This window comes from Aristolochia californica, unplaced genomic scaffold (genome assembly GCF_029961685.1).
Source record: "Aristolochia californica isolate CCGP_79_NKW_82.1479 unplaced genomic scaffold, dmAriCali1.0.hap1 SCAF_9, whole genome shotgun sequence".
NCBI lineage: Eukaryota > Viridiplantae > Streptophyta > Magnoliopsida > Piperales > Aristolochiaceae > Aristolochia > Aristolochia californica.
This window is the reverse complement of record NW_027182290.1, coordinates 10,290,283-10,306,259: the sequence shown is the minus strand read 5'-3', so window position 1 is coordinate 10,306,259 and position 15,977 is coordinate 10,290,283. Positions and strand designations below refer to the sequence as shown.

The following is a 15,977-nucleotide window of genomic DNA, read 5'->3' as shown; positions in this document are numbered from 1 at the left end:
AATACATCGCCAATGTGCGGTTAACCACTTCTGTCTGGCCGTCTGTTTGAGGGTGGTATGCTGACAAAAAAGCTAACTTAGAACCATGGAGCTTAAATAGTTCCCCCCAGAATTTACTGGTGAAGATCGCATCACGGTCGCTGGTGATGGTCTCCGGAAGGCCATGGAGATGGACAATATTATCCATGAAGAGCTGAGCGACCTGTGTGGCTGTATACGGATGGTTGAGGGCCATAAACTGGGCATATTTCGAGAACCGGTCTACCACAACAAAAATAACAGATTTCCCTACAGAAGGAGGAAGACCATTGATAAAATCCATTGATAGATCTGCCCATACCTGTGAAGGAAGTGGAAGTGGCTGGAGCAAGCCGGCGGGTTGTAAGGATTCTGACTTATTCCTCTGACAGATCTGGCACACTGCAACATACTCAGCAATGACCCGCTTCATACCGCTCCAATAAAATTCCCGACTGAGGCGGAAGTATGTTTTCTGCTGGCCCTCATGTGTACTATCATGAAAGAAGGCAATAATGGCAGGAATGAGTACCGACGAAGGATGAAGATATATGCGTCCTTTATACAGAATGAGACCGTCCTGTAGTGTCCAGTTCTTGTCCTTGGAATGGTTTTCGATTTGAGCTTGTAACTCAAGGAGATCTGGATGATGGCTAGTATCCTGACGGATTGTGTCCAGCAAGGGCGACTTGGGGTGGCTCAATGCGTGCAAATGTGAATCCTCTAGTTCCCGGCGTGACAAAGCGTCTGCTGCCCTGTTGAGATAACCCGGTTTGAATTCCACCTGAAAATCGAATCCCATTAATTTTCTGAGCCAATGTTGTTGTGGGGATGTAGTAAGGCGCTGCTCCAATAAATATTTGAGGCTACAGTGGTCTGTCCTGATCACAAAAGGTCTGCCCCACAGATACGGCCGCCAATGCTGCACAGCTTTGGCCAAACCGATAAGTTCCCTTTCATACGTGGCTAACTTGTGATGGTGAGGAGCGAGATGGCGGCTGAAATAGGCAATGGGGTGACCCTGTTGCTGCAAGACGGCACCAATCCCTCCCCCGGATGCATCGCATTCTATGATGAAATTTTTGGCAAAGTTGGGCAATTGGAGAACTGGTGCTGACGCTAATGCCTGTTTTAAGTTGTTAAATGAGGAGTCTGCCAACTGAGACCACTGAAAGGCATGCTTCTTCAGTAAATTATGCAATGGTGCTGCCAGGTGACCGTATTCTTTGATAAATTTTCTATAATACCCTGCGAGACCAAGGAACCCTTTCAAACCTGTAACGGTGTGAGGTGTGGGCCAATCCATCACCTATTGTATCTTGCTGAAATCTGGTTTCACCCCAGATGCTGAGATCACATGCCCCAAATAAGCTACTTCGGATGTGGCAAAGTCACATTTGGCACGATTGAGAAATAAATGGTGTGCTCGGAGAATGGTGAAAACCTGTCTCAATTGATGCAAGTGTGCTGCCCAAGTTTTGCTATAGACCAGGATATCGTCAAAAAAAACTAAGACATGCTTCCGTAAGAAAGGGCGAAATACCTGGTTCATAAGCGCTTGAAAGGTGGACGGGGCATTGGATAGCCCAAATGGCATCACCAAGAACTCGTAGTGACCATGGTGGGTGCGGAAGGCAGTTTTTTCGATATCCTCTGAATAAACCCGAATCTGATGGTAGCCAGATTTTAAGTCCAACTTTGTAAATAGTTGAGAGCCGTGTAGCTCATCCAATAATTCATCGACCACTGGAATTGGAAATTTATCTTTGATGGTGCGAGCATTGAGGTCACAGTAATCCACACAAAAGCGCCAAGATTTATCTGATTTCTTTACGAGTAATACCGGGGATGAAAAAGGAGAACGACTAGGCTGAATAATACCTTGTTGTAGCATTTGTTGACATTGTCGTTCTATCTCATCTTTTTGCACATGGGGATAGCAGTAGGGACGCACTACCACTGGTTCTGTGCCCATCTTCAAACGAATTCTGTGATCACACTCTCTTATAGGAGGAAGGTCGGCAGGTGTCTGAAATAAATCAGCATATTCGGCCAACAATGAAGCTAAGTTATCCCCTGTTGAAGGATCCACCGAAAGTGTGTGGAGGCTGCATGGCCTCTGGGCGCTATTGCCATGGAGGGTGATCGGATGTGTGTCCTGGTTAAAACTCATGGTCAGGGATTGGAAATCCCATAAGATCGGACCCAATCGCTGTAGCCATTTAATTCCCAAGACAAGGTCAAACCCAGCCAGCGGTATGACCAAAAAATCTGCTACAAAGGAGTGACCTTCAATAGTAAAGGGCACTGCTGAACCGAACCCCACTGTGGTGACCTTGTCACCGTTAGCCACTGAGACTGATATTCCTGATTTCTGCTGTAGTGATAACCCCAACTGTTGTGCTGCCTGGCTGCTTATAAAATTATGTGTGCTGCCTGAGTCCACGAGTGCTAGCAGAATATGATGGTTCATGGTGGCATGGACCTGCATGGTATTTGTGCTATGCAGTCCGGTCATGGCATGGAGGGAGATCTCTGGTGTGTCCTCCTCGATTTGGTCCATATCCTCCTGAAAGTCATCCTCTGAGGGGTCTTCTATTTCTACCCAAAATAGTCTTTTGCATAGATGGCCCTTGACGAATTTCTCATCACAATTGAAACATAGGCCCTGAGCCCTCCTCTGATCAATTTCTTCTTTTGTCAGACGTTTGATAAATCCTGGTGGGGGTGTAAAGGCTGGTGGTGGTGGTGATGGTTGGTTGGGAGGAGGCCTGGGGGGAGTGGGATAAGGGCCATGGGGCTGTGGGCGAGGTTGCCAAGGAGGACGTTTGTTTAAGGACTCACGGAAGAGGCGCTGTTTGGTGTCCAATGCTCTTGCCAAATTCATGGCGTGGGCTAGGGAGGTGGGGGCTTCCAATTCCACTTCTAGGCGAAGGGGTTCTACCAGGCCAGCCGTGAACAAATTGACATAAAGTTCAGGTCGGACCAAATGACTTGCACGAGCAAGTTTTTCTTGGAACAATTTCTGATATTGTTCTATAGTGCCAAGCTGTTTTAGATTGACCAAATCCCCAACTGGGTTGCTGCGAAGCGGAGGACCAAACCGTAGCATACAATTTTCTTTGAAAAATTCCCAATCATAGACCACAAATTCGTTTTTGAATTGATGAAACCACATAAGCGCTTCATCGAGCATGTGGAAGGCGGCTAATTGAACCTTGCCTTCGGGCAGAGTTCCTTGATTGGAAAAGAAATGATCACACCTGTGCAACCACATTAAAGGGTCGGAGGACCCATCATACGTTGGAAAATCAAGCTTTGTGTACCTTGGCACGGTAGGAGGGGCTGGATTGAGGCCCCCACGAGGTTGAGGTGTTTGGCGCAGGGGAGGAGGTGGAGGCGTTGGCAGAGGGTTGAGAGGATCTGCTGGACGTGATGAGGATGCCATCTGGACTGAAAGCTGGGTGAATCCTTCTTCCATGCATGACAGCAACATCTGGAATTTTCCCTCCAAGCCATTGATTTGAGATTGAAGACCAGCATGGTTTTCTTCCACAAAATTTTGAATTTCTGCAGGTGAAGAGGAATCACCAAGGGTGGTCCTGTCTGATACCACGTTGTTAGGCTCTCTAGCCATGGATCGAGTCACCCGGCGATCTCCTCTAGCTTCCAGATTGAATGATGAGGAAGGGAAGGATTTGGGGTTCTTGGAACGCCCAATGGTGAAGGAAGGAAGCCTTGAAAGGAGCTCCCACGTTAGGCCTCTTTTGAGAGAGAACCTGATCTCATTTAGACTAATGATCAATGCTTGTCTTCATTCCTTCACTTGACGCCCTAAATAGGTCAAGGAAAACATCAAAGGTTCTATAATTACAATTAGACCCTTATGGAACTTCAAATTACAATTAAACCCCTAAGGTACTGAAATACAAGTTTACTCCATCTATTCTCTTCTCCGGTTAGCCACTCTTGATGCTATGGAGTCCATAACATGTTGCTTTAAACCTTTTTTACAATCTGATCTTTTCTCATTCAAATATCAATTTCTCTTTGCAAATAACTCCGATTGGAAACAATTATTTTCCCTTAGAAAGTAGACTCAAATATTTTTCCGTCCATATATAATTTACAATATGAAAATCTTAGTATAGAGGTGAAAAATGCAAAGCAAACTACGAGTGTAGAGACTGAAAAAAACAACTACGAACCTAGACTTAGGGTTTAGGGTTTAGAGAAAAGGATCTCACTATCTCTGTGGGTTGACCAAGTCAACTCACAGAACCTGCTCTGATACCATGTTGAATTTATGGAAAACAAAAATACTTCATTGCCTTCATTAACTTATTATAATCAGAGTATATGAACATCTACTTATAATAGAAGAAGGTAGTAGAGTCAAATTACAATAAAACTACATTTGTCCCAATTACTCACAAACTCTTACGCCTAAGGATAAGCCTTAGTATAATTAAATAACTCAATATAAATAGAAGATAAACATAACTCAAACGATGTCAGCTCATGGTTATCTTTGTGAGTCCTTCTTGATCTTCCAACCAGCTTGTGGTTATCTTTCTGAGTCCTTCTTGATCTTCCAAATTTTATGATAAGGATGCCAGCTCGTGGTAACCATGGTAGGTCCTACTTTTTATATGCTTAGGCCCATCTTGTGGGCCTTCCTTGGTCGTGTGGCTCATCTTATAATACTCTTAGATATGTGGGCCTTCCTTGGTCGTGTGGGCTGGAGCCCATCTTCCAACAGATTCAATAATGGCTAAGGGAAGCTTTAGCGACAACTATTTGTTTGACAAATATCATGCCATACATTGAAGTTGCTAAGACTCAACTTCTTAGCTCCTCTTCACTTCCATCATTTGATGATATAATTGCCACATTGTTTTGAATTCCCAATACTTCTCCTAACTCAAATAATAAAGCTTCATCCGCTATGTATTCAGGTAATAGAGGTACATCACCCTCCAACTGAGGTCGTGGCTGAAATTATAGAGGTGGCCGAACAAGAGGTGGTAGAATTGGTTCTAGTTCCTCTCGCACAGAGTCTCAAGTATGCACTTAATGTGGTGGTCAATACACCTTATGGAAACTTGTTGGAAGCTCCATGGCAAACTGGAATGGGCCACGACTACTCCTGCATCTGTTACTAATGATAAATGGGAAGAAAAGGCTGAACCACAAATCGGGAAGATTTCTCTCACTCATGAAGATTATGAAATGTTTCAAAAAAATAAGTGTTTCAAAAAATAAGTCATTAATGGGGCCTTGCCTTACATCTTCACCTACGGCTGCTACCACTATTGCTTCAGGTATGCTTTCTTCCACTTCCTCCTCTTCATGTTGGATAATAGACTATGGAGCCTCTGAACATCTCTCAAATAATAAACAAGTGTTACATTCTTTTTCTCCATGTATTCCCGATAATTTTTTTACTATAGATAATGGTTCCCAAACCAAAGTACTTGGCAAGGGATCATCTTCTATTATACATTTTATTCCACTTTGAGATGTTCTATTTGTTCCTCTACTCCCTTTAAACTTACTCTCGATAAGTCAGCTCACAAACATCTCAATTTCTCCATCACCTTCTCATGCTCTTCTTGTGTATTTCAAGATCTAACAACGAAGTCGGTGATTGGTGGAGGCCATGAACAAGGGGATTTGAATTACTTGGACTTGCCTCCTTTAGATGCAATTTCATCCTTTCCATCTTTCTACATCTTCTCTTCGGCATTTATTTCCTTCTTTAAACTCTTTGTCTACTTTAAATTGGGAAGTTCATCAATTAAGCAAACACCAATGGAGTACATATTCTCCTTGCACTACCAATAAAAGTGTTGTTCCCTTTTCTTTAGTACACTTTGATTTATGGGGACCTTTAATGTCTCGAACATTTTTCAAGTTAAATATTTTATTACCTTTGTTGATGATTTTACCCCGGTTACTTGGTTATATTTTTTTAAAGAATAATTTGAAATTCTTTCTATATTTAAGGTCTTTCATGCTATGGTATTAACCTAATTTGGAAAGAAAATTCGAGTACTTTGGTCTGCTAATGCTAAAGATTACTTGTTTAGGGAGCTTCAGTCATTTTGTAAAGATAATGGCCTTATCCCTCAAACATCATGTGCCTACACACCTCAACATAATGGTTTTGCTGAAAGAAAGAACCGCCATCTCTTTGAAGTTGTTCAGGGCCTCCTCTACTCTATGAAGGGACCTTATTGGCCTCATACCATACTTACGGCCTACTTTCTTATAAATATGTTACTTTTATCTGTACTTGGTCATAAAACTCCATATTCCATATTATTTCCTAGTGAAGACCTATTTTCTCTTCCCGTGAAGGTCTTAGGGTCTATGTACTTGTTTTGTCCATCTCACATCTCCTCAGAAAAGTAAACTTGCTCCTAGCTTTATGAAGTGTATTTTCTTGGGTAACTCTCGAATCTAGAAAGGTTATATCTATTATAATCCTACTCTTCAGTGGTTACTTGTGTCTAGGGATGTGACCTTTTTTAGGACAACTCATTCTATTCTTCGAATGATGCTCCTCTTGGTCTTTCATTCTCTTCGGCCACTCCTCGTCCTTTTGTGCCATTTAACGCTAATATCACTCGGCCCCTCGAAGTGTTGGCCGATACATCACCTATGGATTTTTGGATCCTATTGAGGTTAGTCCTTCTTCCCCTATTTCATTTGGTCCACACTTTGATACTCGGCCCAATTCTCTAAGAAAATTGTTGAAGAGCAAATATGGAAGAGTCTTACATGACTCTCACAATAAGAAGTCTTACAAAACCAAAATTATTATGGAAGGAAATCTCACGGAAGAGTTTCAATTTAAAGGTGTTTTAATTATGTTAGTCTTCTATTTATGTTGGGTTATTTAATTATACTAGGACTTATCTTTCAGTGTTAGAGTTTGGGTGTAATTGGGACAAGGTTAGTTTAATTTTCATTAGACTCTATTACTTTTTTTTATTATAAATAGGGGTTCAAGTACTTTGATTACATCAAGTCAATGAAGATTTTTTCTTCTTCCATAAATTCAACGTGGTATTAGAGCAGGTTCTATGAATTGACTTGGTTAACCACAAAGATAATGTGATCCTTTTCTGAGCTATTATCTCTAGCAGTTTAGGTCCGTATCTATTTTTTTTTCTCCTTTCAGTTCCTGTACTTGTTATTTGCTCTGAGTTTTAACCTCTATACTGAGATTTTCATATTTCATATTATATATTGACAAAAATATATTCGAGTCTACTTCCAAACACAAATTGAATTTGGGCAATTAGATTTTTCTACAAAATGATATCGATATTTTAAGTAGCAAAGGTTAGACTGCAAAAGAGGTTTGAATAGCAGCAAAAAGCTTCAACTTCCAAGCTATTTTATGCTATTAAGAACGAGATTTTATATGGACAATTATATATCAAAAGAAAGATCTGTAAGTATATTTTCTTACCTATTCTACCAACTCTCTATCTGTGTTTTTTATATGGATATATTGATCTGGGAAGAGTAAATGGTCATGCAGGCAAAAGGAGAAAGAGTACTTAGTTCGGCCAAATTACAGAAATCGAAATCTATGAGATTATTTATCTCAAAAGAAGTATATTTTATGAAGAGAAGTTATATTTGGATGAAAGGTATTTAAGTCTAGTTTCATAATAAGAAACGTTTTTTTCAATCTGATCTATATTTAAGAATATATTCGCATCGGAAGAATCAAAGGTCATACCGGTATCCTGTTGCATTGAAAAATCCGAATTTAAGCCGATTTTTTTGCGTTACTTTTTGAGTTGATCAACAATATCAGGAAAATATCTTACTTATCCGTTTTTGTCAGTTACCTTTCTCCTACCATCCTTTTTTTATTCTCATATTGTTGATTTTTCAGGACTCCATGGATTTAGCTCATGGAAAAAAAGGGAAAGAGACCCATTGGGAGAAAACCAAAGGAAGAAGAGGTTATGGACTTGATGCCCTAACCCTCCCCCTGACGCTCTATTTATAGATTAATAAAACTACTATATTACAATGATACCCCTAAACATAGGGTTTATGGTTTTAACCCTAGAACTTTAATATAATTACATCAATGCCATATTTATGAGACATGCCTTTATTTACCATCCTACCATCATTGTATGTGGGCCTATGGGCCTTCTCCTTGGTCTATAGGCCTTGAGCCCGTCTTCTATATCTCTTGAATGTATAGGCCTTCCTTAGTCTTATGGGAGTGGTTTCTGTGGCAGAGCAAAATAATCCAGCAATCGAGCCAGCGGAAACTTTCTGAATAAAAATCAATCCAGCAGATTAATCAGCAATAGTGGGTCGTCTTCCCCGTGGCCGAACAGAGCGGAAAACCAGAGCTCTTCAGAAGGCTACTTTCCAGAAAACAAGTTTCTGAAATGGCAGGAGGTTGGTTGTGCTGAACCCAGAACAGGAAGGTAGATACCAGATACGTGAAAACCAAAGAGAGCAACCTCTGAACCTGAGCCAATCGTATCCCAGCAGCCATTCAAATGCCAAAGCAGAAGAACCAAAAAGTTTCCTTTGCTGCTAACCGATGACTTCTGTAAATATTCTCAAAACAGAGATATGGTTAATACAATCTGAGACTGGATATCACGTATACGATCATGCCTTAATTCACGTCCAATATGCTTCTACATCTTGCCTTCCGTCCAATATCTAAGACTGGAAAGTTTCCAAGTTTCTGAACTGGAAAGTTTCCAAGTTTCTGAACTGGAAACTTCCCAATTGAAGACAGAAAACTTGGAAAGTTTCCTTCGTTGGCTGATTTTTCAAGATTCGTCAAGGCATCCAGGACATGATTGAATTTTTGAAAAACACTTATCTTACTGATTTTCTGACATCAACATCTAAAATGATGATTCTGAATTCAAAGAAAGAAGCAATGATCTGTTGCTAGTTCTGGATTCAACAGAGAGACCACCAATACCGAACCTCAAATCTCAGAAACAATAAATGGATCCCATTCTTGCAACAGTGAAACAACTGAATGAGAGAAAAGAGAAAAATGAAGACTTATTCTCCGAGCAGCATGAAGAACTCAAAAAACCATGATCAACCACAAATCGATCATCCACCAACCAGAATCCGATTATGAAATAATAAACAAAAACCATGTGATAAGATCTCATTTGTTATGATACGATAAACCACGCAGATTTTTCAGCTAGAATCAGAAACAAAGATCCCCATGACTAGCCTTGTTTTTTTTCAGCAACAGATCATATGATATACTTGCCTTTGAGAAGAAGAGCATTGAACTAGAACAACAACTCAAAAGCTCTATTACAAGAAACCACATCTAGGAGGAAAATTGGGAAGAATAAGAACAGTCAAAGCAAGAAGTTTGTTAAAACGGGAGAAGGTATTTCCCAAAACAAGTTAATTTCATTCAATTGTGTCAGAGCTAGGTGGTTCTGGTCCACCTGGGTTAGGTTCCATCCACCCCTAGTCCACTTGGGTTAGGTACTTGGCTTTCCACACTTAACAGACCAGTCTTTTGGGTTTTATTGGCTAGGCGTTTCACATGGTATCAGAGTTGGGCACCACGTTTCGTGTTTGAATCCCGACGAAAGCGGTAGGGAACGGGATTGGTGGGTGTCAAAGCTAGGTGGTTCCGGTCCACCTGGGTTAGGTACTTGGCTTTCCGCACTTAACAGACTGGTCTTTTGGGTTGTATTGGCTCGACATTTGACAATTGAACACAACATATTTATACAAATTCGGTATCCCCAATCATGCCTTAACTCATACCTTCAATTATGCCTACAATCATGCCATAGTAGACTTTTCCTTTTAGATTCTACGGAAGATTTCCTCATATGAAAGAAAGCTCACATCAACAAAGTTCACTCTCATTCCTCATATTTGATGCCACTATTGCAATGAAAATGGACACTACGCCAACATTTGCCAAATTAAGAATGGTAATGACTTCAAATAACGATGGGTACCCAAAGAAGCCAATAGGGTTGCAGTAACTCACAAAACCATGAGTAAAAAAATTGGTTGCCAAATCACCTAGCACTTCAAATGTTATCCCAAAAAGGCCCAACTTAAAATGGATCTCTAAGGATTAACCTTTGTGATTTAGGTTTGTCTCCGAGCCAAGGTACCAAATAATGTACCAATTTTGGATAGTGGATGCTCGAGGCACATGATCGGTGATTAGAAGAAGTATGTAGAATTTAAACTGATAGACGATGGTCATGTAACATTAGGAGACAATAGCAAAGGTACCATCAAAGGAATTGGTAAAATCAGTACCTCAAACTCTTTCATATCCGATGTCTATTATGTAGAAGGGTTGATGCATGATTTACTTAGCATTAGTCAATCTTGTGACAAAGTAAAAAAAGTCTCATTTGAGAAGGACAAATATTTAGTAAAGAATGAAAATGATGAACTAGTTCTAGAGGGGCATATAAATAGGAACCTCTATGTTGTGAACATAGTTAATTTACCCTCTACTAGTGCCATATATTTAGGTGTAAACATCAATGAATGTTGTTTTATGGCATAAGAAACTAGGAGACATAGGAATAGATTCCCTAAACAAATTAGTTAATAAAAAAGTAGTGAGAGGACTTCCGAACCAAAAATTTGTAAGAGTGAAATCTTGTGATGCTTGCCAACTTGAAAAGTAACACAAAAAATCATTGAAGTCCAAGAATGTAGTCTCAACCTCTTGACTTCATCAAATCCAAATGGACTTAGTTGGACCTATTCAAACCTTACGTTTGAACGGAAAGTATATCACCTTCATGGTTGTAAATGACTGTTCTAGGTTCATATGGGTATATTTTCTAGCTCGTAAGATGATCGGCCTTTGCAAAACTATGTGAAAAAGTTTTTTAAAAATAAGGTTGTATCATTATCAAAATTAAGAGTGACCAGAGTGACCATGGAGGAGAATTTAAAAAATCACAATTTGAGAAATATTGTGCAAAGCATGGTATAGACCATACATTTTTAGCTCCTCGAACTCCTCAACAAAATGATATTATTGAGAGAATAAATAGAACCTTAATTGAAATGGCAAGAGCTATCCTACATGCAAACAATTTGCCACATAGATTTTAGGTCAAAGCCATAAATATCGCTTGCTACATCATAAACTGAGTAAGCATAAGTCCCCTTCTCCACAACTCTCCTTATGAATTGTATATGGGCACCCCTCCCAACATAACTTACTTTTAAACCTTTGGATGCAAAGCATCTGTATTAAAAGAACCTAAGGAGAAATTAGGGAAGTTTTACTCTAGGGATAATAAAGAAATTTTCTTAGGTTATTCATCTCATAAATACCATATAGAATTTATAACAAGACATCTATAAGAGTTGAGGAGTCGGTGCATGCTGAATTTGATGAATCTGATTCGTCAAATTCAATCCCACATATTCAGGTTTTTTCTTCTTGTATACCGTTTCAATCTTTCTTGCTCTAACTGACTTCTTGGAGGCTCTTCATTTGGCTCGTTGGATTTGATTCGCAGTACCCTTACCATTCTCCTGACCCTTCATCGTGGGGTTGCTAATACTTTCACGGTGCCCACCAACTCCAAACCCACATTGGACCCACCACTTTGATGATCATACTCATCAAAAAGGTTGCTCTACCTGGCTTGCTGACCGTAGGGTACATTGGATGGAGAAGTGAAGAAAGGCATAGGAATGGAAGTTTCCTCTGGGGGCACAACATCTTGATACATTTTCCAATGCTGGTGGATGACTGAGCGTTATCTCGGGAAGAGCATCCAAAGGGACAAATGGAGTTTCTTGGGAATTCTGATAACCTTATGTGGAAAGCATTACCAACTCTTAGGGGTGGCATCGACCCGAGCCGAGCTCAAACCTGCCTATGTTCGAGTTGTGCCTGATTTAAATATTTCGAACTCGAGCTCGAGCCGAGCCTAGCCTCGAGCCTAAAATTGTTACCGAGCTCGAGCCCAATAATTTTAACCAAGTTCGAGCCGAGCTCAAGCCGAGCTTGAGCTCCAACATTCATTTAAAACTTTTCAAAAATTACATGTCTCGAGTTCGAACTCCAACATACATTTAAAACTTTTCAAAAAATACAAGTCAAATAAATTGTATATAAAATTATACATACATTTTACATAAAATTGGGCATATATTTTACATAAAATTGGGTATGACCTCTACATAAAATTGGGCATGACCTCTACTTAAAAATTTAGCATAAGGGTAGCATCGAATCTAGCTGAGTCTGAACCTTCCTATGTTCGAGCCGAGCTTGATTTAAAGATTTCAAACTCAAGCTCAAGCAAACTTAGCCTCGAGCCTAAAATTGTAATCGAGATCGAGCCTAATAATTTTAACCGAGTTTGAGTTCGAGCTCGAGCTCTAGCAGATTGCGAGGTTAACTTACATTTAATACTCTACATAAAATATATGTCAAATAAATTATCTATAAAATTATGCATACATTTTTAAAAAAATAATGATAGGGGAGGTTCGGGATTGAATCTCGATAATAGATTAGAACCCACCAATACTAATTTTTTTTTACTCCAAATTTTTTTTATCATATTTTGTAATTTTTTAATCTGGCCATAAATTTACTATGGCCTCCTTAGTGCCCTAATTGAAAATTTATATTATATGAAAAACTAGAAATTTTTTTCCTAGGATACACATTTCCAAAAAAAACCTTTAAATAAAATTCTATTAGTATTAGAGACTTACTAGAAAATTACAAGAAATATTTTAAAATTTTTTTAGGACAGTTAAATGGACCTCTTATTGCCACTTCTAGAGAAATAAATAAAAATTAATAATCAATATAATATATTACTATACTTATCGATAAATTTTTAATCAAATAAAATGTCAAACACAAAATTGCTATAAAAATTGCCTCATGCTAAAAGTATTATTGCATCAACAATCAAATACTTATTCAAAAATTTTCTGTACCCTTTTCTAGCCCATCTTGACAAGAAAATCTTACTTAGAAAATTATATGATTTTTTAATAAAAATTTCGAATTAGAAAAATGTTTCCAAAAAACATGAGGCACTAATGGTCCCTATATTTCTAAAAACTAATAGTCTCTAGAAACGTATTTCTACTAAAATGTCTTTTCAATTTCTTCAAGAGCCATGAGGAAGGGACAAAGAGTTTTGTTATGGTCCCAAATCCCATATCGCTATTCGCAGGGAAAAACGAAGAAGAGAATAAATAAGAGAAGAAGTCAGGCTCATCAAAGGGAGACCTGAACCTTGGGTTCATTTTCGGAGAATGCCGATCCTAGGATTCATTGAGGAGAATGTCGATCCTTTGTTTTGGGTGAAATTAGGCTTGTCCATTTCATTCCATGTTGTCCCTTAAATAGGGTTCATGTCCATAAGAGAAAATTATAATTTTTCCCCTCCATGGCATTTAACTTGAAAATAAACTAAACGACTACATAACTGACTCAGTCAGAGTAATTGACTCAGTTGTGGTCTCTCTGCCTGACTCGGCCCACTATTGGGTTCATAACATTACACCCCTCCTGGAGAACGAGCTAGACCGCAAGCTCAAAGGTAGGGTATGCTTGCCACAACTGATCCAAATCATCCCAAGTAGCACCCACTTTAACTGTGTCAGCCCACTAGACAACCAAGCGGTGGAAGCGTACCAATGTAGCAGCACAGATGGAAATTTTGTGGGATTTTTTTTTTTTTTGAAAGCTGCTGAGCTGAGAAATGATCACCTCGTATATAAGCATTATGAGCAGCTCAAGAGTGTTGGGTTTCTGACCGCATCATCCTCATTGCATCATTCCAATGGTTCAAATAAACATCATCATCCTCCCAGTCAGGGTCAATTGGGACTAAAAATAGTTGGCCTGAAATCGTTGGCAGCTGGGTTCCACTTTGAACTCAGTAGTGGGTCAATTAGCACCTGTGCCAGATCTAGTAATTTGGCCATTACAAGTCCTACTACAAACTCCTCAGCTAAATAGCTCTGGACCCTGTCTGTGTTTTGAATGTGTCCCAATTTTTGAATCCATGTATGACTGAGGGTAATTGCAAGTACTGTAGTTAGACACTGGTGGTCCTTTTGAAGTCCCAGTTGCCGATCAGTAAGCAAGCCCATGTCCAACGGGGGCACTATTTGTAAGGGCACACCTAGGTGAGCGGCCTTGTTCTCAATTATTATCATGGATTCTACTGGCTAGGAAACAGTAAATGCTGCCACTTCATCCTTTAATATGCTTGCTTGCTCTCCAGTAATGGCACCAGGAATGTGTCTTAGGATATGCCTATGGTAATATCCCAGGTAAAATATCCACTGAACACTGGTTTCTGTCACACTTTAGTTGCATCAAATGGTTCTCCTAAACCCACCTCAACAATGGAAACATCCACCTTTGCTGCTGCCAAGATCTTGAAACCCAGTAATGTACAGAATCTGAAGGAGTTTGATAGGGGCACATATGCAAATATGTTCTCCTACAGACTATCCAAGTACCACCAGAAGTATGCAAGGACCTTCTGACGAATTGCACCATATATAAACCATGACGACACATATACTGCCTTTTTCTAGAATTTTGCATTAGCAACACAAGTTTTGGGATTGCTCACACTGAGGAGAAATTCGGTTTTAGCAATGACAAACTGGTTAAGCTGATGGCTGATCACACCTTCCACTAGTGTGCTATCTGAGGCAGCAACAACCTTCTGTATAGCATCCCTCATGTCATTGGCCTGCCAGTAAGATCTCTCAGCTTCAATGACTCCCTGAAGAATCATAATGGTGACATTCTTGTCCAAAACTTCATTGTACTCGCATGTTGGAATCTGAACACAGTTTGGGCAACCGCAATTGGTTGAGTAGTGGCATGTTATCACAAGTTCCAATGTTGTTGCCGAGAGGTCCCCAAAAATTGCATGAACTGGTGCTGAAAGACCTATGGCTCCAGGATGTCGATCATACAACAACAATCTTTTTGGAACAAAGCGAGTGTCATGGGGATTTGCACACTCTGAACCCATGTCCGAATTATTGCATGTAATGTACAAAGGTACCACATTAAGAAGAGCACGAGAAGTAGCATGCTGGCCAGCATGAAACGACTGAAATTGATGCTCTACTTCTGCTTTTACTGGCGGGGGGAATCCAAATCCATACTGCCTAAGAATCATATGAAAAATTTGGAAGAGCAAGGTCGACTATGTCAAATATTTGATTACTACCCTGCCAGAAGAGATAGAACCCAAACCATGTGGTTGTTACTGTCCTGGAATTTGATTGAGCCTGTAGCCTTCGTCTGACACCACAGGATAAGCAAAGTTCCCACCAAGAACATGTATATCTGTGTAATCACGTGTCTTTGTGTAAAATTTCAAGTCTACTTCCTGGCAGAAAACAGTCTTCTCTGATTGATCAAAGCGCGTCACAATATAGGTGTTCCTTGATGCATATAAACAGCTCCTTCATAAACTTCATTTCCAATGTAATTCCATGATTTTGTAGCAGCCGGGGAAGGATCTGAAATTAGATAGCCTTTATGCGCAAGAGTCTTTACTGCACCATCCAATCCAGAACCAAAGTACCTCTCATCATATTGCAAATACAATGGGTGTTCAAAGGCAGCACAACATGAATGCTGCTCAAGAACCTCTTGTGATGTATACGGAAGCTTGCTTGTTGAAATGTGCACGATTTGAAAATTGTACCCAGTTCTTGTCGTAATTCTTCTTAGCATTTCGACATACATCTTGCAAGCTACATCGGTCCCACAACTAGTTGGAACTTCCTTGAAATTTAGATCAGGCACAAGAATGTTAAGCACCTAGCCAATACTACCCAAAAGACCGGCCTATTAGGAGCGGAAGACATAGCTACTTAACCCAGGCCCATAACCAGGATGTCCCATAATATCACAC

General features: G+C 39.8%; 1 protein-coding gene across 1 annotated transcript in view; it reads right to left on the bottom strand.

The window, feature by feature from the left end:
* LOC137940634 (protein RGF1 INDUCIBLE TRANSCRIPTION FACTOR 1-like) overlaps positions 1 to 14,181 on the bottom strand; it is a 31,319-nt gene extending 17,138 nt beyond the window's left edge. The window contains exon 1 of the mRNA XM_068785788.1: positions 13,987 to 14,181. Within this exon, the coding sequence (XP_068641889.1) occupies positions 13,987 to 14,181 (195 nt within the window). The remainder of the gene's footprint in view (positions 1 to 13,986) is intronic.
* Between the last annotated feature and the right edge of the window lie 1,796 nt (positions 14,182 to 15,977).